The sequence below is a fragment of the Cavia porcellus genome, unplaced genomic scaffold, assembly GCF_034190915.1.
Source record: "Cavia porcellus strain 051 isolate PalLab524CR breed Dunkin Hartley unplaced genomic scaffold, mCavPor4.1 scaffold_21, whole genome shotgun sequence".
Taxonomy (NCBI): domain Eukaryota; kingdom Metazoa; phylum Chordata; class Mammalia; order Rodentia; family Caviidae; genus Cavia; species Cavia porcellus.
The window spans coordinates 15,653,843-15,676,109 of record NW_026947504.1 but is presented as its reverse complement, the minus strand read 5'-3'; the positions used below and the strand labels follow the sequence as shown (position 1 = coordinate 15,676,109).

The 22,267-nt window shown below is 37.6% G+C and overlaps 1 protein-coding gene across 1 annotated transcript in view; it reads left to right on the top strand.

The window, feature by feature from the left end:
• Htr4 (5-hydroxytryptamine receptor 4) overlaps nucleotides 1-22,267 on the top strand; it is a gene marked incomplete at its 5' end in the record, with an annotated part of 50,370 nt that overhangs the window by 13,856 nt on the left and 14,247 nt on the right. Inside the window, 2 exon segments of the mRNA NM_001172963.1 lie at nucleotides 4,829-4,982; nucleotides 14,055-14,623. Coding sequence (NP_001166434.1) covers nucleotides 4,829-4,982; nucleotides 14,055-14,623 — 723 coding nt within the window.

The following is a 22,267-nucleotide window of genomic DNA, read 5'->3' as shown; positions in this document are numbered from 1 at the left end:
TACAGGTTATACTTTGGTAGGCAAATAAACAATAGCTATTATTACTAACTTGGCCAGTGTTCTTTGACTGATTACCTAAAACTTGCAAAACTGATTGTCAACTTGTGTCTAGTGGTGTTGTGTACATACTGCAGGATGATCTTTTGTTAATAACAAGGTCAATATTATCCAAATATAGAAATTAAAAAGAAACCAAAATGTATAAAAATAGTTATCAGATTTCTATTTAGTCCCTTTTCTATAGACAAATACTAGAATTTTAAGCAAACTTGCTTAGTTAATCCTATAACTAAATTTTAATAACCTTTTTATTCAGTGATATTTATTCCCACCTACTTTAATTTAGATTCTTGAGTGAAACCTTCAGCTGGATATTGACCTTTCTGTATACTTTACTTGAAAGCAAAAATTAAAGAAAGATTTTGAAAGATATGAGGTGACTTATTTAGGGTTGCTGCCTCGAGAATGCTAAATCCTTAGTAAGAATTTTGAGCCTTTAAGTGGATGCTGTAATTGGAGCTTCAGATAAGGATTTAATGTTTCCTATTCCATTCCATAATCATATATTCAGTGTAAGACAGGGCAACAGATTGAAGAAGATATAAAATTTAAATAAGATCTATATCTAGACAGAATTACATATTTTTATTTATCATAACCAAGTGCGCATAATTTGGACAACCTAATTTAAATTTAAATAAAATATCCCCTTTTCTTTAGAGCTAAGTTTTAAAGAGGAGAAAGGATTTTTGCGAACTTTTTCAACTATTCCAGATTACTCAAATATAACTTACTACTACTGTCCCTGAACTAGCAGCCGCTGGCCCTCCCCTTAGTCCTGTTGTGATAGGAGCTGATTAGGCAGCTTTACTCCAGGAATTCATTGTCCAGAGGACCGACTATATATGTAAAATATCAAAGATTTGGTAAAATGTGCAGGATCCCCCTCAAAGTTGAATACATGTTACCACTATGTACTTCTCTGAAGCAGCAGAGTAATCTAGAGCAAATTGATGCAGAGAGCATTTGGACTGCAGGATTTGATAAATTTGCCAGGTCATGGGCACCTGACAATATCCTTGGTCAAACTAGATTTAGAAATTAAAGTTTTACAAAAAACTCACCAACACAAGCATAACAGTATCTTCTAAAGTCCTCCTCTATAGATTACCTTATAGCCCCAAGATAATCCCATAAACATGAACATCCTGTTGAAATCAGCCCTCACACTCAGTTGCATCCCCAACTTTTTTTAATTTTTATTTTGAGATAGGGTCCCGCTAAGTTGCTAAGTTGCTGGGGATAGGCTTGGAATTTTGATCTTACCTTAATCTCCTGTGGTGTTGTCATTACAAGTGTGCACCACCACACCCGGAGACCCTGTCCTTTTGAAGCTTTGGATCTGTGTAACACCGGAGATCCAATCATCATTTCTGAAATCTGCTCTTTACTCAATTTCTTGGCACCCGGCTTGAAGCCTCACAAATCATAAATTATAAACAAGGAAAAGGCAATGGCAGTGCCTGTTTTTCACTTAGGCCTCTGTTGCCTTCTTGGGGTGGTGGATGGAGGTACTACACTCAGCTATGACCTGAGACTGTATTGAACAAATTAAGATACATTTAGAATGAAGTGCATTTATGATAACCTTGTCTGGTACCAGGAACCCTTCTTCTTTCCCTGTTTGAGGCAGGATACTTTGTTGCAAGCTCTAAGAACTGCCTTTAGGACTGCAGTCTCTGCATCAACTTGTTCTTTTTGTTTTGTTAGTACATGTTTGCAGTGCATAATGTTTGCATTTCTTGTGTGGAGTTTGCACATGTACATAACGCATCTGAATTCCTTTTCCATTCCCTTTCCCTCCATTCCCTTCCTCTGTCTCTTGATCCTCTTCTCATTTGAGAAATACCTAGCTCCCTACTTACTATTAACTATCTTTTATTTTGCTCTTTATTTTATAATTTAGATTTCTAATATAGAAGAAATCATCCTATATTTAAACTTGTGTGCCTGATTTATTTCACTTATGTTGAAACATCCTTTTCTGTAGGATAAAGCCTACTTAGTCATGATGTGTGTGTGAACTTTGTGACAATTTGTTGCATTTGGTTTGCCAGTATCTTGTTGGAGATTTTCACAACTATATTTGTTAAAGAGATTAGGCTACAGTTTTCTTGTTTGTTTGGATTCAAGGAAATTGTAATCTAGAAATGACTGTGGGCGTCCTCTTTCCCTTAGTTTCATTGAAGAGCTTGAGAAGTACTCGTGGTAGATATTCCCTGAAAGTTTTGTGCAATTTAGGAGTGAACCCATCTGTACTTTTCTGAGTTGGTAGGATTTTTATTGCTTCTTCAATTTCATGGCCTGTTATTAGATTATTCAGGGTTTTTATCTTTCAGGTTCCATTTTGGTAATTCATATGTATCTAGAAATATCCATTTCTCCTGAATTCTTCAATTTATTGGTGTACAGATTTGTGAAACAGCTGTTAATAACCCTCATATTTCAGCAGTGCCCGCTGTGATTTCATCATTCTCATTTCTAATTGCATTGATTTGGGTATTGTTCTCTTATTTATTTATTTATTTGATTGACTAAGAGATTGTCTATTTTGATTATTTTTCCGAAGAATCACATCACCAAGTCTTTATTCTTTGTATTGGAGTTTTTATTTATTAATTTTTGTCTCAATTTCACTGATCTCTGTTCTTATCTTTATCATGTTCTTCCTTGTTTGAGCTTTGGATTTGTTTTTGTGAAGCTGTCAAACATATTGAATTAGAGCTTACCCTAATGACTTATTTTAAAAACAACTGACCGTCTTTGTGCAGATTCTACTTCCTAAGAAGCCCACACTCCAAGATAGTGAGGGTTAAGACTTCAACGTAATTTTGAGAGCAGGGAAAGCATAGCTAAACCTGTAACACCAATTTAAACGAAATAGAATTTATTGTAAAGACATGAGGTGACTTATTTAACTGAAAAAGAAGAAAACAGTGGAGATATGAAGAAGCAAGAACACTGGTGCCTCCAGGTTCAGGGAACAAGACCAAAACCCCAGACTTGGGAGAAGGCTGCTGCTAGAGTTAAAGGACTTCTCCTGGCTTTCCTCTCTGCACCTCTGTCCACCACACAGAGCCCATGACATAGTCTGACTGAGTTATGTTTAGTTAAATTTGGTGACTATGTTAGCTTTATAGTGGAGAAATACGGTCTCCCAAGCAAGCCCCTCTCTCATTCTCTGGTCTTTTGCTCCTATGCTCTGGCCCAGAGCAGCCCACTTCAGAGACTTGCTAACCACTGGAGGTTCCGTGCCATGCGGCCAGCTGTTCCTCCAGCCTCAGGGGGAAGGGTGTTCTCCTCCCTTCCCGCTCCTGAGGCATTCGGTTCTCACGCTCCAACGTGGGCCTCCCTCTGATTCCACCCTGTCTCCTCACCTTTCCTAACACCACCTTTTCAAAGAACATAGCCATTGTTACACAACGTATGCTCTGAATTAAGAAAAGAAAAGAAAAGAAGAGGTGGGGAAAATTAACAAAGTGAACTGCATAAAATTAAGGGTGTAAGGGGGTGGCTTGTTTAAATAGTATAAAAATCTTAACGAAGAAACTTAGTCTCCAGCTTGTCTTTTCTGTACTTCGTTTTTGACTTTTTTGAAGAGAAGTAGATGATACACACGGTGTGGCATTTTGCTTTTTGTCAAATGCCATGCCATGCCTGGGCACAGAAAGGGCGAGCCTCAAGGCTGAGATGGCATAGGAACAGTCCAGGACTAAGAAACTCAGCTGTTTGTGGGGCAAGTTGTATCCCCTACATGGAGGGGGAAAGAGTTAGTACCATAAGCAAAACACTGACTCACAAACGATGAGAAGCGAGCCTCATGAGGGAGGTCTTGCCTGATAAGTAAGGTGGGGTGCTCTCAAAGAATAGATAGAAGATGATGGAGGAAGAAATATTTGGAATTTTACATTCTTGGCATCATAGCAACAGAAAGTTAAATAGTCGGTCTCAGAAGTAATGCATATGAATTCTGTTCATTGGTCCACACCAGTGTCTTGGTCCCATTCAATTGGAGGAGGCCAGGAAGGACAGTGTCCTTACCTTGGGAAACTGGACATTCTTTACTAAACAGTAGCAGGGACTCCTACGGGTCAAAATGCATACTCCAAGCTATTCTAACAGCCTCAGATTCAGGAGGTACATTTTAAAGAAGCCTCCACATCTGATGCAGGATGGGGAAGCCAGGATGCAGGAGACAATTTAAGCAGCACAGCTGTAGAATGTTCCCTTCATCAGTACAGGCAGGTGATCAAGAGGAAGGGAGCAAATCTGAGACAAGAAAAAGCACGGGGCACCTCAAATTGTAATCAAATGGGCTACATGTGTCCTAACACTGCAGCCCAGAGGACTGGACAGAGGCTCCCCAAAACCCAGGCTTGAGGGAGCATTAGAACTGTGGCTGAGAAAGACAAGACCCTCATGTGTGTCAGGATCCCTCCGGAGCTGGCGGATTGGGGAGCCAACTCCAGGAAGCAACCTTTAGATGCTGTCTGAAGTATATTTTTATATTAATTGAAGGATACTCACTTTTTTCTTTCTTCTGTTCTTGTCTCTTCTTTTCTTTCCCTTCCTCTACTGCCTGCTCTCCTCTCATTCCCTATTACTCTCTTTCTTTCCTTATTTTGCTTACGCCTTTGCATATCCTCCTCTTTTCCGTATTTCCAATTCTCTGGTTCCCTCTGCCTCTCTCTCCTTTCCTCCTCTCCTCCCTCTCCTTCCCTCCCGCTTCTCCTTGCCCGTGGCCATGCCCACTCTGCTGCCTCTCCAGGTACTATGCCATCTGCTGCCAGCCTTTGGTTTACAGGAATAAGATGACCCCTCTGCGTATCGCGCTGATGCTGGGAGGCTGCTGGGTTATCCCCATGTTCATCTCTTTTCTCCCAATAATGCAAGGCTGGAATAACATTGGAATAGTTGATTTGGTGAGTATCTATGCAAACCTTCAGCTTTACTGTCTGATCACCCTGGCCTGGGATTCTAAATAAACTCGTACTATAAAGCTGGGTAAATATTCTAAGAGAAATTCTGATGCTGATCTGAGCGATCATTTTGTAAGAAGCTAATATTTATGAATGTCTATTAATAGAGTGTCTCCCTGACCAAACCGAGGAGCCTCTGAGTTATTTTCCCAACTAGACCTCAGATTTGGGACTTTCCTGTTCATCTTTGCATCAGTTTATTTTAACAAGAATCCTATTAGTGTACAGAACCCCCTATCCTCAATATCTAGCCAGGCTTTTTATCTCTACCATGTCACACATAGTATCTGGTCACTCTGACCTATGTTCAGGCTTCAGAATCTTGCTTGGATGGTTTAGCCAAGATCTCCCTTGATACTGATTTTTTCCTCTTAATTTTCTATCAGCTGACCCTTACCTACTATGTTTCTTGATTATAAGTTTTCACTTCCCTTTAATATGTTCAGAATTAAATATCTTCATTCTCCCCTACTGCAAACTCCATCAGAGTAGCTCCTATAATGTATTTTAATAGTACTGAATAAAGTCTGCCTTATTGCTTTAACAAGTACCATGCATAATTTTTCTTGAATATTACTGTCACCAGAAAGTACATTAAATATTTTACAAATAAACCTAATAGTATCATTTAGGGGTCAGAATAACTACATCCCATTTTACAGATGAGAAAATCTAGGCCGCCACTGTTAAGTAACATATCTAATACCACACAGCTTGCAAATAGCAGAACCTGAATTCAAGGCTTAGCAGTCAGATTCTAACATATATGTCTCCTTCATCCTGTTTCACACCGAGAGTCCATAAGATCTGCATAGCTTCAGAAAAGTCATGTCATCTAGGAAAATCCTGCCAAGGAATGAAAGGAGCACTGGGCAGAAGTAGAGAGGACTAGCCCTGAGTCCAGCTCTGCTACTGTCCACTTGCTAAAGAGCTGTGATGAGAAAGTCAGTTGGGTCCCAGTTTCTGTCTCACATATGCCTGGCATTTTCCAACCCCTGGGTATTGGTTTTCCAGAGAATCAGAACCAACGTGTGTGTGTGTGTGTGTGTGTGTGTGTGTGTGTGTGTGTGTGTGGGTGTGGGTGTGAGAGAGAGAGAGAGAGACAGAGAGAGAGAGAAAAAGAGAGAGAGAGAGGCAGGCAGAGACAGAGACACAAAGAGACAGAGACAGAGAGAGAAAGGAAGACAGAGACACAGAGAGAGAGGGAGCGAGGGAGGAAGGGAGGGAGGGAGGGAGGGAGGGGGAGAGAGAGAGAGAGAGAGAGAGAGAGAGAGAGAGAGAGAGGCAGGCAGGCAGAGGCACAGAGAAAGAAAGACACTTATTACCAGGAGGTAGTTTGTGTGGTCACAGCGGCTGACAGTTCTAAGTATCTACTTGCAGCAAGCTGGAGACACAGTTTAGGTCCAAACACAGGGAAAAGTCAGTGTCCTGACATTCAAGCAGTGAAGAAACAGGAGATTCCTGTTTTGTTTCGTTTTGTTTGTTTTTTGAGATAGGGTCTCACTATGTAGTTCAGGCTAGCCTTGGATTCACAAGGTAGACCAGGCTGGCCTCAAACTCACAGTGATTTTCAGGAGATATCTCTTAGTCAGTTTTGTTCTATTCAGTCCTTTCAGTGAATTGGATGAGACCCTGCACTAAGGAGGGAAATCTGCGTTAATCAGTCCGCTGATTCAAATAATGATCTCATCCAAATCTATTTTCACATCTAGAATAATGTTTTATTAAATGTCTGGGTATGCCATAGCTAAGTAAAGTTTGCATAAAATTAATCATCTTGTCCTGTGTAATATTTAAGATCCCTTAATAATATTTAAGAGCCCTCTAGCTCTGACATACCAAAATTATCATGAAGATCACAATCTAGTGTCTGGATTTGCCAGTAGGTATGTATGTTTTCTAAGGAAATTTCAGGCAATCACTTAAAAGATAGTCCCAGGGTCCCTACACTGGAGGAAGGGGAGCAGAGAGGAGAGACTGAGTGCACACTCCATCCTAGCAGGACCTCAGGAGAGGGAGCTGTTCCTTCCCCTCTTCATCGCCTTCTCAGCCCAAGTGTTAGCTTTCACTTTGTCTTGGAGAGTCCTATACACCAAAGCTTGGGCCAGGTGGCACGTCCAAATGGAAGTTCTGGAAGCTAAAATGTGATGTACAAAGAGGAGTCATGCAGGGAAAGTGCGTGGATATTTACTCAAATCTCATTTCTTTTAACTTGTCAGTTTTACCATTTTAGAGACAAAATCCAAAATTTCAACAAATATTTTCAATAATAGTAATAATAATATAATAGTGGAGATGTTGAACACTTAATATGTATCTATCTCTATGTTATTCATTCCTGTGAACCCCTTTTAGGCTTCACAACAGCATTATAAAGTAGACCTTACTCCAGTCTTTATAGAACAGGAAACTGAGGTCAGAGAGATGATTAGCCAAATTCATTGGTAAAAAGTGGTCAAATTTAAAAGTAGGTATACTGCACCCAACAAAACTTACTCCCTAGTGGATAGGACCTTTGGGAACATGCTCTTGTACATGGGGAATTTTTAGCGCTGCTTCAGCTTTCTCACCTTCTGATGTAGAACTTCCAAGATGGTACAGGAAGTTTTTGTCTATTCATGAGAGTGAGATGAAAACACCCCATTTACTTCGCTTAAGTGGACAAGGGACATCTGCTTCTTATTAACATACCTTCATTTCTGTTGCATATTGGGTCTACCTGGAAAGAAGATGGTGCAACTCATATGATCCTAATATATGTAAAAGTAATTCTTTTTATTTGTGGCAATTACATTTTATAAAGTCATCACAAACACTGAATGAACAAATACTGTGTATTTACTCCTAAGGAAAATGCAGGTTATATTTTTGCAATTTTCTGGTCACATTTTCTTCTGCCAGTGAATATATAATCATATTTTACGGTTTCTGTTTAAGGCACTGATTTAATTTGTATTAATTCATTAACAGTGAATGGGTGGCCATGGCAGTATAGTCCATTCAGCGATCAGAGAGATGGTCAAGGCTACGTTTAGACACACTGAATGCCAGAGGGAGCTTTGCAAGGTTTGGGATGGAGGAGTGATATCATGTGACCTGTGTTTTAAAAGAATTATTCTGATTTATTTATTGAGAATGGTCATGGTGTGACAGGGAATAGAGAAAGCATTTAGAAAGCACTTGCAATAATCTTGGCATGTAATGGTGTAACTTGGATTAATCTGATTGTACTTTGAGGTGGTGAGAAGCTTTTATATTTCATATATTCTTTTAGACCATAATTAATTATTGATCACTAGTGTTTGACAGAAGCCACTGTATGTGTTAGAGATGTTACTTAACAGAATAAATAATACTACATCATCTTGAAAGTTTATATTGTATCAGAAGTACACAAATAATAAATGATTATGTAAAAATAAGTAGGTATCTAGAACCCTAGGAGGTCATTATTATGAAAAATGGTGGGTGGAATAGTAGGGTACAGTTTTACACATAGTGTTAGAGTGGGCTTTATTGAGAAGGTGATGTTTTAGTAAAAACTTTTAAAGCGGTGAGGGAATTGAACTTGTCGGTGTGTTGGGGAATATACTGAGCAGAAGGAAAAGCCAGTGCAAATGCTTTGGGGTAAGATGGACCTGACGTGTCAAGGAGAAGAGTGGACTGATACAGAATGAGGAAGAAAAACAAAACAGGAGATTAAAATAACTAACAAGGAAAGATAATGTATGACTTTGTGTATTTTTGTAAAGACGTTGGCATTTACTCTGAATGATACGAGAAATCATCAGTCTCTTTCCTGTCGCAGGGACAAAATATCTGATGCCTAAAACTTTAAGGAAAAGATGACTGTTTTGTCTCACATTTTCAGTTCATGGCCAGCTGACTTTGAGGCAGCAATGGTATAGAGGAAGGACAGAGAGGAAGCTATTCAACTCACTGCGGCTAGGAAACAGAGAAGGGAGGCCAGCCAAGAGTGTGCCCTCTGGGCCACCTCCTCCAGGGACCCACCTCCATCCTAACAGTACAGACCCCCTGCCTCCTAACAGTACAGTATAGCCACCTCCATTATCCAATTATCTACCAAGGACATGGGATTTAGGGGGATATTTTAGGTCTAAGCCATAATAGGGAAGTACTGCAGAACACTAAAAGATAGTAATATGACTGGAATTATATTTGAAAAAAACCCTTTTATTCCCTGTAGAAAAGTATATGAAGAGCTGGATGAGTAATCTGACAATTAAGAGATAATAGTGTTATAGTACAGGTAGCAATGGAGTTATGTTTTATAATCCTGATATATTTTGAAAATTTAATTGAGATTTTCTGAAATATTGTAAGAGTGCTGTGAAAAACTCCTGGACCAAATTCGACTGAAGATTTAGGTTAAAGCAACTAGAAAATTAAAAATAATAACTAAGTATAGCCGGGAAGTTCCACAGATAGAATAAGAGTTTGTGGGGTGGGCGAATCAATCCTGTGGTTTGGACAATATAAATTTGAGGTTCCTACTAAACATGAAAATGGAGCAGTCAGTAAGTAGCTTGGATATTATTAAGTCCTGAAGACTACAGGAAATCAAGCTAAGGTATTCTCAGAAAATTAAGCCATGTGACCCAAATGAATAGCATAGGGAATTCGAGCAGATACACAAGACAAAGTGCTTACGAAATGAAGATCTACTTAGCAGCAAGAACACTTTGGAGGCTGAGAATGCCAGGATGCCTGAAATTTGAGTGACTGAGTTCCCAGAGATATGGAAACTTTAAAGATATGAAATTACAATTCAACACAATTTTTTTCCTGAAGAATTTGTATCGGACTAGGGACAGAAAAACAAAAGCAATCAAGCAACTGAACTGGAAGCAATTGCTGAATGGCAGAAGACTTGACAGTGACTTTAACAGTCTCCTAGTTCTGGAAAAGCATAAAGTAATTAATGTGACTTGTTAACGCAGAGGGCTTCGTCAAGCATTCTTGGAGCTCTAAGGAAGACACTTGAGAAACTGTTCTATAGGAAAAGTACTTTGAAATATGGTAAACACGGGGGCTGGGGATTTAGCTCAGCGACATAAGTGCCTGCCTTGCAAGCAGGCCGTTGTGAGTTCAATCCCCGGTACCAATAAAAAGGAAAAAGACAAAAAAAAAAAAAAAAAAAGAAATATGGTAAACACAACCTAAACATGATTGAGGTGTTATTTCCAGATTCCATCTGCCTAACCAGAACAATATAAAGTCCTTCTGGCTAGGACACTACCATGCACAGCACATGTAATTTTGGCTCATAATACCTGTTATTTAATCGAAACTCATCAGACAATGGATACATAGGACAAAGAGCATAAACAGGCAACGGAAAGTCTCATTGGCCATCTAGATAATGGAATTATTATACAAGGGCTTTCAAATAACTTCTTCAGGTAATTAAAAGGAAAATGGAAAACACAAAAGCTTTATTAGTGAACTAACATTTCCCAAAAAGGTTTTGGAGCTAATAAATATAGGAAATAAAGTAAGCATAATGGGTGAATTTAGTAATAGATTAGACAAGCTGAAAAAAAAACACTTACTGAAAGCCATCAGTCACAGATTGAAGAAATTTTATGAAATTCCAGCAGGTTAAGTTGGTGGGGTGGATTCATTTTTCAAATGCTTAAAAGGGAAGACCAAGAAATAAATCCAAGAAGCAATTAATGAACAAATATCAATAACTTTTAAGGGGAAGCCAAGACTTACAGCCAAGACTTACCCTGCAATGAAATGACAGAAGTTAGCAGACAGTGGAATAGCATCTTTAAAATGAGGACAAGAACCTACTGCTTAGCGATCTGTATCCAGTTAAAGTATGTTTCAAGCATGAAGGTGAACTAAAGGCATTTTTAGGCAAACAAAAAGTGAGGGGAAATTTCAGCAGTATTTTCAGCAGCCTTAAAGTGTTTCTTTAAGGAAGAGTTTTCAAGCTCCCTCAAATGATCCTAAATGAAAGTATCATATAGCAGAAAAAAAGGCAGAATACTGGAAATGGTAAATATATAAGTAAGATAAAAGAATATTGACTCCTCATCTACCATTAATACTAGTGTTTTATCTGTTTTTAAACACATAGAATAAAATACATTTAAAACAGCATACAAGGAAGAAATGGGGTGGATAGACTTAAGGCATAGAAAATGTTTGCATTGCCAAGGAAGTGGTAAATTATTAAAGAGACTGAGTTAAGTTTTAATCTCTAAATATAGTCAGGAATATATGACCAACAAGGTCATAGATGGAGAAATAATATAATATTAAAAATTGATTATTCTGAAAATAAATAATTAGGGAGGAAACTCATAAGAGACAAATAAAAAACAGAAAATAGGCACAAATGTAAATCAAGTGATGATTGCTGTAAATATTAAATAAATAAATTCTTCAAAGACAAGCCACTATAAATAGATAAAGATTGCTGGAAGGAATCAAAACAAAATGCAAATATGTGCTGCTTGAAGAGATTACATACAAAATGACAGAAAGTTAAAAATAAAATAATGAAAATCTCTGTCAAATAGGTATTAGTGAAAAATAGCTGAAATAACTCTACTATTATGTGATACAATAAAATTGAAAGCAAGTAATATATTTTGATATACAGATATTTCATAACAGAAATATCGATGGGAAACTATAAGGTAACCTTATACCATGTGACTTAAGATACTAAATATCTATACAAGAAATAAAATTGAATTTTTCTGTGTACATCATCTATAATTCTATAGTTTTTCCATGTCATTATTCATGTGTCCATTCACATTGGTCCTGAGTTCAGTTCCTGATACAAAAATAGAAAAGATTAGTGATGACATTTGGGCATAACAGTCACTTAGAGGGATAATTGAGTGGCTTTGGGATGCTAGCAATATTTTCTAGTTGTGTTTGAATAATAGCTACACAGGTATCTTTACTTTATAATAATTCACCCATCTGTGTGTTCATTCAGTATGTACATACTTCGTAAGTATTTTATGAGCACTTTATTTCAAGTCAAAAAGGATGGAGTGCTCAGATAGGTCAAAAGAATAGAGAACTTATTTAAAATGAAGGCTGGACTTGGCCACAATAGGGATCATTAATAACTTTGACCAGAGAAGTTTTAATGAAGAGGTTGGGTGGAATCCCTAAATGGAGTGGGTTCAGGAGAGAATGAGATGCAGTGATACTTAGGACTCAACTCTGGTTGGATTCCAAGTTCTCTAAGGGCCCTAAACTACTCAGTCTATATATATATATATATGTCTATAAAAGGACTCTGAGCTACTCAGTATACATACACACACACACACACACACACACACACACACACATATTGTTACTCTTGGAAGATACAAGGTCCTGGTGGATGCTCAAAATTACAAATAATACCAAACTTTTTGCATATGTTTTCTCTGTGCATACTTACCTGTGATTAACTATTTCTAGGTGGGCACAGTGGCACACACCTGTAATCCCAGCACTCTGGAAGCTGATGCAGTAGGACTGCAGTTAAGTGGCTTAGTGAGATCCTGTTTCAGGATTTAAAAAAAATAAATAAATCAGTAAAAAGACCTGGGAACGTACTTCAGTATTAAGGCTCCGTGTTCATTCCCCAGTTCCACTAGACAAAGAAATCTCTGAAGTACAACTTATAAATTAGGCACAATAAGAGATTGGCAACAATGACGATAAAATTGAAAAATTACAGCTATATACTGTGATAATCTTGCCAGTGTCACTCTTCTCGCACTTTAGGCCTTTATGAAGTCAATTGGGCAAGTCCTGGGATACCAGCATAGCCAACTGGGCAGCCAAAGTGGCTCCTAAATAACTGACGAGTACAGCTTGCTAGCAAAGGAATGACTCACACCCTGGGTGGGCAGAGCAGCATAATGTGAAATTCATCACGCTACTCAGAATGATGTGCAATTTAAAACTGTTGAGCCATTTATTTCTGGAATTTTTTAACTCCACTGGACTATCGGTAACTGAAGGTAATTATTGGTAACTAAAGCCTTGAAGACTAAAACCAGAGATAAGGGGAGAATACTGTATTCTAGTCCCTTATGATTCTAAACTATCTATTTTTTCTTTGTCTCAAAACCTAAGGCTCTAAGACCATTACTGTATATTAACATTTTGAATAGTATATAATCTGAATGAGAAAAACGTTCATCAAGATGCTCAATTAGCATAGAAGGAGTCTGGGAAGGTGTCTTCACATCCTCCACAGATAGGGGTTTAGAATTACTTAGAGCCAAAGTTCACAAATATTAATAAACTTAAAATTTTTTAAAATCAACTAGCCAGACACAATAATCCCAACATTCAGGAAGCTGAAGCAGGAGGATCACCCCAAGTCTAAGGTCCACTTGGGTTACATAGTGAATACAAGGTCATCCTGAACTATAGTGCTAACTAAACCAACCAGCCAACTAACCAACTTGCTTGTAACACACAAATCTAAGACTCACTGTCCAAAGGTTTAGATTCAAGAGCTGTGTGAGGGCCTGGCATTCTGTATTTGCAGTAGGCACCACGCGTGGTTCGGATGTTACTGGCCCACTGACCTCCTGTGAAAATGACCTGTTAAGATGTGGGACTCAGATACAACAAATGCAAGCCGACAAGGTGGGGAGAGGGAGGCAGAGTTCCACCACTGGGGCGGGGCGGAGAGTGGAATGAAGGGTGGTTATCTCCATTTCATTCCTCCTCATTCTGAGACCCTCTGCCCCTCTTACTCTATGTGGTTTTCTGAACCTTGGGACTGATTCATGTTGTTTTTCTGTCATCAAACTCTATGATCTAAGGATTGTAAGAAAAACAAAGATTTGCTGATGTCTTCTCTGTTTTCCTTTTGTGCTTTTTCTTTTCCTTCCCTCTTTCCTTCCCTTATTTGTGTCTTCTTCTTCTTTTCACATTTTCTTTTCTCTCATTTTTCTTCTACTGCTTTCTCCCCCCTCCCTTCCTCCTTTTCTTTCTCCCTCCAACTCTCAGATAGAAAAAAGGAAATTCAACCAGAACTCCAACTCCACCTACTGTGTCTTCATGGTCAACAAGCCCTACGCCATCACCTGCTCGGTGGTGGCTTTCTACATCCCGTTTCTGCTCATGGTTCTGGCCTATTACCGCATCTATGTCACCGCCAAGGAGCATGCCCGCCAGATCCAGGTGTTACAGCGGGCAGGTGCCCCTGCTGAGGGCAGGCCCCAGCCGGCCGACCAGCACAGCACTCACCGGATGAGGACGGAGACCAAAGCGGCCAAGACCCTGTGCATCATCATGGGCTGCTTCTGCCTCTGCTGGGCTCCCTTCTTCGTCACCAACATCGTGGATCCTTTCATAGACTACACCGTCCCTGGGCAGCTGTGGACTGCTTTTCTCTGGCTTGGCTATATAAATTCTGGGTTGAACCCCTTTCTCTACGCCTTCTTGAATAAGTCTTTTAGACGTGCCTTCCTTATCATCCTGTGCTGTGATGATGAACGCTACCGAAGACCTTCCATTCTGGGCCAGACTGTCCCCTGTTCCACCACCACCATTAATGGATCCACACATGTGCTAAGGTGAGTGTTCAGGGAGTGAATTCACTGGTTCCTTTGTGTCATTCAGAAGAGGTACTGCTCCAGGTTTCTGGTTCCAGGGGCATTATTTATTCCTGAAAATCTGAATGGTACTTGCAAAAATTAGAGATGATTCTACCAAGGAATAAAATGGGGGGTAAGGGTACAGTTTCTAAAAGAAACCAATATGCATTAAAATCCACTCTCCATGGTTCTGTTACCTTGGGCAGGTCATTCAACCATTCTGAGCCTTAATTGCATTTTTAAAAATGGTATTATAATCACTAAAACTGTATCACGGGATTTTTACAAAGGTCAAGTTAGCTAAGATGTGTACAGAATGTAGCATTGAGGATGGCATACAGTAAGGACAGAATAAATGTCACCTATTGTTATTTAAGGTACTATTTTAGGGTAATGATTTAAAGCATTGTTTTAAAGTAGTATAGACTTTATCATGATTCTCAGGACCCCACCTAACGATCGGCATAATCTCTTCTCCATGTGTTTTCCTCAACTATAAAAATGATAATGATACTACCATTCTAAAAATAATAAAAGTGATATTACCATTCTCATAGTTTCTATGACAGTTAGAAATAATATATTTATAAGACCTAACACATAGTTCTCCTAACATTACAAATAATTTTATTAATATTAGCAGGGCCAATAATAATTGTAATTTACCTGAAAACCTGAAGTAATATGATTAACTAAAATAAACAGGATAATAAATATGCCATAATAATTCCATATGATAAATAATACAATAGAGGTACAGGCAACTTAAAATAGGATTATGAATATGAAGGAAGCTTACTTGGCCCAAGAAACTCAAGGATGGCTTCATAAAATAGCATTCCCTAAGAATTTAAAATAAGGAGATATTCAAGATAGGAAGATAGCAGGTAGTTTACCATGAAGAAGAAATGGAACATGAGAGAGCACAGAGTGGTCAAGTGATTTACCCAAGGTCACACAGGTTGGTAGAGGTGGCAGTGACTTCAGAGTTGATTACCCAGTGTCCAGTTATGGTGCCTTTTTCCAAATCCTGAGAAATTCTGGCTCCCCTGGGCTAGAATTATCCTCACTTGTGACAAGCCATGTGTAATACGTATGTTCATCTTGCAGCAAAGATGAATTATCAATGACAATTATTTTGCCTCGATATATATATATATATGTGTGTGCTAAAGAGTAGTTCCTCCTTAGAAATAATCGCTTACTTTTTATGATGAGGACCGTGTTCACTTGTTCCAGCAGCTGAAAATTGTATGAGTGTGAGATGAAGAGGAGAAAACAGGACTTGCTGTGGAATATAAACGCTGTGTTTCAGAGGCTGCTCAGAAACATGCGTCCAATTTGCAGCTTCCAGTGTGAGCAGACTTGTAGCTAAAGCCTGGCATGGTGTGGAGGTTCCAGCTGGTGGAAGGGCCTCAAAGGCTCTACTCCTGGAGACTGACATTCTCTATTAATTATTATGTCTTAGTGAGTGTCATAGAAAAATCCGACCACAAAGTATGTGTACGAGAACTTCTGTGTGGATGCCAGTGAGTTTTTAGCTATTTACACTCACAGTTGCCTTAGTACAGACTGGCTACAACTGACAGTGAACACTCTAGAGTACTTTTAGAAGTCAGTTATTTAGCAGAAGGTGGCTTTTTCCTACAGACACCATCATAGAATTTTCAAGTTTCTGGGGCAGCCCAAGAAAGCCTTTTTTACTAATACTATTATTGTTTTCCTTCTGCTTTTGGTAATCTGAGAAACAGGGTTACAGTGCTCTAGAGAGTCTGATGGATATTTTCTCGATATTTCATTCTTTGCACTTCTTTATGAGGTTATGAAAAGAAGTTGCTTGCAGTAGTATTATGTGAGGATGAGAAATCTCTAAGGGAAAGAGTAGCCTCTTTAAAAGACTATTTCAAATCTGAATCCACTACAAGATAAATTTTAAAAAGACAAGAATTCAGTCTACTAGATTCCTTGATCTGTCTATCTGATTTATATATATATATATATATATATATATACACGTGTATACATACATATAATATGGGTTTAAACTCTTGATGAATAAATGAACATATTGTAAATTAATTTCTGCATGTCAGTTGTTTTGATTTAATACAACTTAAGAAAATTTTGAATTTTTCTTGAAGATCTCACAAATTCAGATGAATAACAAATTCAGATAAATTCAAGAAATATAAAAACAAAACAGTGAAAATCAAAATGATCTTTAACTTGCTAATCATACCATTTTCTTAGAGAACAACTGCTATTAGTTTGCTGATCTCTTCACTGAATTTATGAACCTTTCTAAAAACACACATGGTCATGTGTCTTTGTTCTGTTACATAAATAGGATGACCATGGTGTGTGTACTTTTCTGTCTCATTTTGGACATATTTTCACTGCAGAACATATAGATATAACTCATTCCTTTAAAGCTGTTCTATAATCTTGTGTACTAAAAATATAAGCCAAAATACATTTAATTATATCTCATTAGTGGGCTTGTAGGTGTCTGCAATTCCTTGCTATCATACACTGTACTATTTTTAATGCCCTTGAGCACATTTCTTTGTGCATGTGCCAGTATTTCTTTGAGATAACTACCAGAAGTGAAGTTGCTTTATTAACATGGGTACCCATTTAGGATTTTTATGCTCTCCATAAAATTAACCTCCTAGAATATTGCTGTAATTTTGCATTCGTGTTGAGAGGATTTGGGAGTACTCTTTACTCCTTCCCCTCACTAATAACAAACATTATTAACTCGTTAGTATTTGTTAACTTAAAAACATTCCTTCACTTCATCTGTCCCAGATGCTGGGACTCAGGTTGAGCCTCTTTTACACGGTTCTTGACTATTCATATTTATCCTTATTTGAGCTGCATCTTCTTCTGTCCAGTCTGTTTTCTAACAATTCTGTTGTACTTTTATTATTAATTTCTGGGTGTTCTTCATGATATTTTCCATATATTATTCGTTTTTTATACAATTTTTAAATATATCTCCCCATCTTCTGTTTGATTTTTAACTTTGATCAACTTTGGAAACAATATTCTTACCTGTCCTCTTACGGTTTACCTGTCCTGTTATTTCTTTCTTGAAATACTGCCTACATTAACTTTCCTCAACATGGTACTTCCTTGATTTTTCTTCTAATTTAACAGCAACTTCTTTCAGCCCGTCTTGTACGTTCTTTCTTCTCTAAATGGCCTCTGACTGCAGCGGATTTCAGGAGATGGTTCCTGATGTCCTTCTCAGCTACACTTTCATTTTACGTGATTGCACCATCTATGACTTTAGCTGTCATCTTCATGCCAGAAACTCTGATTGGTTACTGTCTCCTCTGAGCTCCAGACCAGAAGATCATATTTGTCCCCTGGGTAACCCCATATAAATGTCTCTTGTTTAAGGAAATCAAATAGAATTCCTGGTTCTATGCACTCTTCTAGCCACAAGTTTTCTGATCTTCCCTGGCTCCGAAGTGGAGCCAACTTCCACCAGGTCCCTCACTTTTCAGTGAAGGAAGTCTTAAATATTTTTAAAAAAGAAAAGAAAACTCCATCCAACTATGGCAACAGGCCACCGACATTAGCATCACTTGGTAGTTTAATAAAACTATGGATTTCGAGGCCCTATTTCACCAACTCAGGGCATGATTAGTAGCAGGAAATTTGTACCTAGACAAATCTTATGCCTATTAAACCTTGAGAATCACTGTCCTAGGGTAATATGGATCTGAATTTCCCCATATGTGCTGGCATTGATTTGCTTCAGGGCTTCAGATTATCATGTATACTGCAGCTCTTGGTCCTTTCAAGTCCTTAAAGGCTATAATTTTATCTGACGCTAACCTGCAAAATGTAGTAGAAAATTTCTTTCAGAAGTTTGTCCCAGTTCATTTATGCTTTAAGGCAAATGACTCCCTGCTGGGGAGACAGAGCATGAACGTAAGCTTTGCCTTGATCAGATTAGGAGTCCTTTGAGCATTTGACAGTAGAGTTCTTTTCTCACTGGACAGATGCCAAGGGGTTTGCCAGTATTTCTCACTGCTGGGTTCTCATGGCCTAGTAAAGTTCCTGGAACGTAGTGGAGTTTGAAAGAACTGTGCTTGCTCCTTCTTCATTGGCTCTGCTTTTCTTCTATTTAATCATCTCTACAATTCTTAGCTCAGGTAATCCAGAGCAGAGTAGGGATTGGGGATAAACTCCATAACCTTAAAACAGAGATTTTCTCTGTGTGAATTCTGCTAAGGGTCCCGTTTAGGGTTCCTGTATAAATAATTGCTGTCCTGCTAAGTCACCATATCATTGTGAAAATCAAACAAGATATTGAACATGAAGTGCCGTGCTAACTGCAAAATCCACTTTGGAGGGATAATTTAGTAATAACAGTATAAATTCGGCAATGCAAGAAGAGATTGTACATGAAGTTTAGTTTTGGAGATAGGTTTCTTTGCTCACCTGCCAGGCATCAGTCTCTTCCCTAATTTCCCAAGTTATAATCTCACTCAAACCTAGTACATTCAACCAGTTAGGAAGGCTAAGAATCTCTGTATGTACTTTCCAAAGAATTTACAGCTTGTCTAACTTGTTCTTTGTGATTGTCATCCATTAATTACCCTCAGCTGCCTTGAAAAACAAGTTGTCCATTCACGTGGAGATCTGCAGAGCTATGTTATTCCATAGCGATTTGTCACTTTAAGTTTTAATTTAACTAAATGAAATGAAACTGAAACTTCAGTTCTTTGGTCACCTTAGCTACATTTTAAGTATAGTTTGCCACTCATGTGCTAAACTGGCAAGTGGATTAGCAGCACAAATGCAGGACATCTCTAAGATTCCACAAAGTTCTGTTAGGAATAGAAAACAGTTCTGTAGGTCTATGAGCATTTTCTCTGGAAGAAGATAATACAATATTACTTTCTCTGATACTTGTTATTAACCAAAGCTTAACAACAATCAACTCTAATGAATGTGTCACATAACTCTTTGACATTTCCATGCATAAGATAAATACACTGATTATGTTTTTTTGAATGAATAGGTACCCTAATTCCATATAGAATTATTCCAAGAGGAAAATATGAAGTTAAGAGAGAGAGAGAGAGAGAGAGAGAGAGAGAGACTGCCACTAACTGTATTGAAAGAAGAAATATTGAGTTAATGTCCTTTCTTATTCTCTTTAGCAATTATCATAAATAACAATTATCATGATTTTAAATTGTGCTTTCTTTGGCACTGAAGATTAAACGTAGGACCTTGCTGAGCTGTATCCTTGGCTCTTTTTTATTTGAGACAGGGTTTTGCTAAATTGCAAAGTTGCCAAGGGTATACTTGAATTTTGAGTCCTCCTGCCTCAGCCTTCCTGAATGCCCAGGTTATGGGAGTATGCTGCCGTGCCCAGCTTGTAATTTTCATTTTGTTCCCCTTGCCAGACTTTACATGAATAACTGTTTTATTTCCTGTTTTAGTTCCTATAGGGTAGAGACATTGTTCATTAATACAGTTATTGGATGAAGAGATACCCTATGGTTAACCCATATTATATCCTAGCATAAATTTTTATTACTTTAAAAAAGTCTTAACTTGATACTACAATGGTTGCTTTTCTTTTCACTAGAATTAACACAGTAGAATTCTTAAATGAAGGTTTTCATGCTGAAAATTGGAAAAGTTTACTCATAAATAAAGAAATTATTTAGATTGTATTTGCTTTGGGTCCTTAGAGGTTTCTACTACTGTTGGAAAATTATTTGACACTTAACTATCTTTTACTTTGAACTTTGGAGATTACAATGGGCATCAACATTTACCTCACTGGTGCCAGCCAAACTGGTTGAATCTGATGTAAAAATGGCCTTACCCTGGGTCCTTTAACACCCTTCAGGGTCAGCTACATAATTTGCAGGTCCAGTACAAACTGAAAATATGGGCTGCTCGTTCAAATGCAGGAAAAAAGCACTGTGAAGTGCACTGAAATATAAACCTATTCTTTTTTTATATAGAAAACCTTCTTTATTTAAAAAGCGTATATAACCATGTCCAATGACATAAAATTCTAGACATAGATTTTAAAATTGCATAATGGAAAATATGAATGTCTATTTTCTTTTGCTATTTATGCCTTTTGTGTATTTATTATCTTTTCCCAGGTGGCATTTTTATTTACTTTATGATATGATTCATACTTCTAAGGAAAAATAAATGTTAAATATTTATAAAAAGGTATCAAGCCAAATGTAAATGGTTAAAACAAAAAGCAAAAAGTAACAATACCCTTGTGTCTATCCCCTTCTCTGACACTGAATCTCCCTGCTCACTTCACCATTTTGTTTTTTATATAAATTGTTTCATATTATATACATTCAGGTAATTTCTTTTCAACTGAACATCATCATGGGAATCTTCATGATAGTATAGTTAAAGGTATTTCATTCTATTTAATGGTTTTTGCTTGATGCCTTGATTTATTGATATGTATTTAGCCAATTCCTTAATGAAGGTTACTCAGGGTATTTCTGCATCAATACAGAAACAAATACATTGACAGTTTATTTAGACAGATAGAGCTCTTATAGTTACTTATATATCCTTACACTCCTCTCTTCTTTTAAAATTCTTACTTTTGAAATGAAAATTGCATTATTAAACATAGCTAATGGACTGTGTAAGTAATGTGTGACTTGAAAGGGTAAAGAATTGGGGTTTGAGTAATTCCATTTGTATTAGCTTATATTCAAGCCAACAAACCAGAAAGCAATGTAAAAATAATTCTTTAAAAACATTGGGGTCAAATTGGTGAGATAGAGGATTATATTCTAGACTCAGGCTCTTCATTCCCTAAAGAATTTCTTGAGATTGTCTTTATTTCTCAAGCACATCCTTCTTATTCCACTCCATTGAAGCTGCCTGCATTGTCTCAACTTGCTTTTAACTGCTAGGACTCTTTGGAAACAGATGATATCAACTTTAACAATTTAAGATATTTCTAACTAATACTGCGACCCTTCAGTACCTTGCCTGTAGAATGGCAGAATGAAGAAAGCAAATTCCTTGCCGTAATTCCAGTTTTGACAAGCTCAACACTTTGGACAATATATGTAAGATACAGATTCCTTAGAGTCTGGAATAAGGACATCTTGGCCTCTCTTTTATACTTATACACTTAAGGCTTTAAACAATCGGTGGGTATTCAAATTTGCTTTGGGTACCTGGTTTTCGTTATACTGTTCTGAAATTCAGGTTCACTTTTGTCTACTAAAATATGCCTGTGTTTTTACTTCTCTTTAGAAATAACGGGGATATTGTTAGTTTGCTACATAAAACAAGCAAATGAAAAATTATTTATAATAGTCCTAACACCTTAGAGTTTAATCGTGAACAGCAATGTTTATTGGAACCAGAGGATTGGTCCTTTGAATAACTACCGGGTGTTATCTTTGGTAAAATCTTGCCACGAAGAAAAGGAATAAGAAATTACGTTTTTGCTCAATAGCCTAAAATTATTTTACACTTACACTGTTTTCCAGGTTAAATATTATTTTACTTGTGGGGGTAAATATTTCTATAATGGGAGTGCAGCTCACTCTTGCTTTCAGAACATGTTCTGTAACAAACTAAACCTTG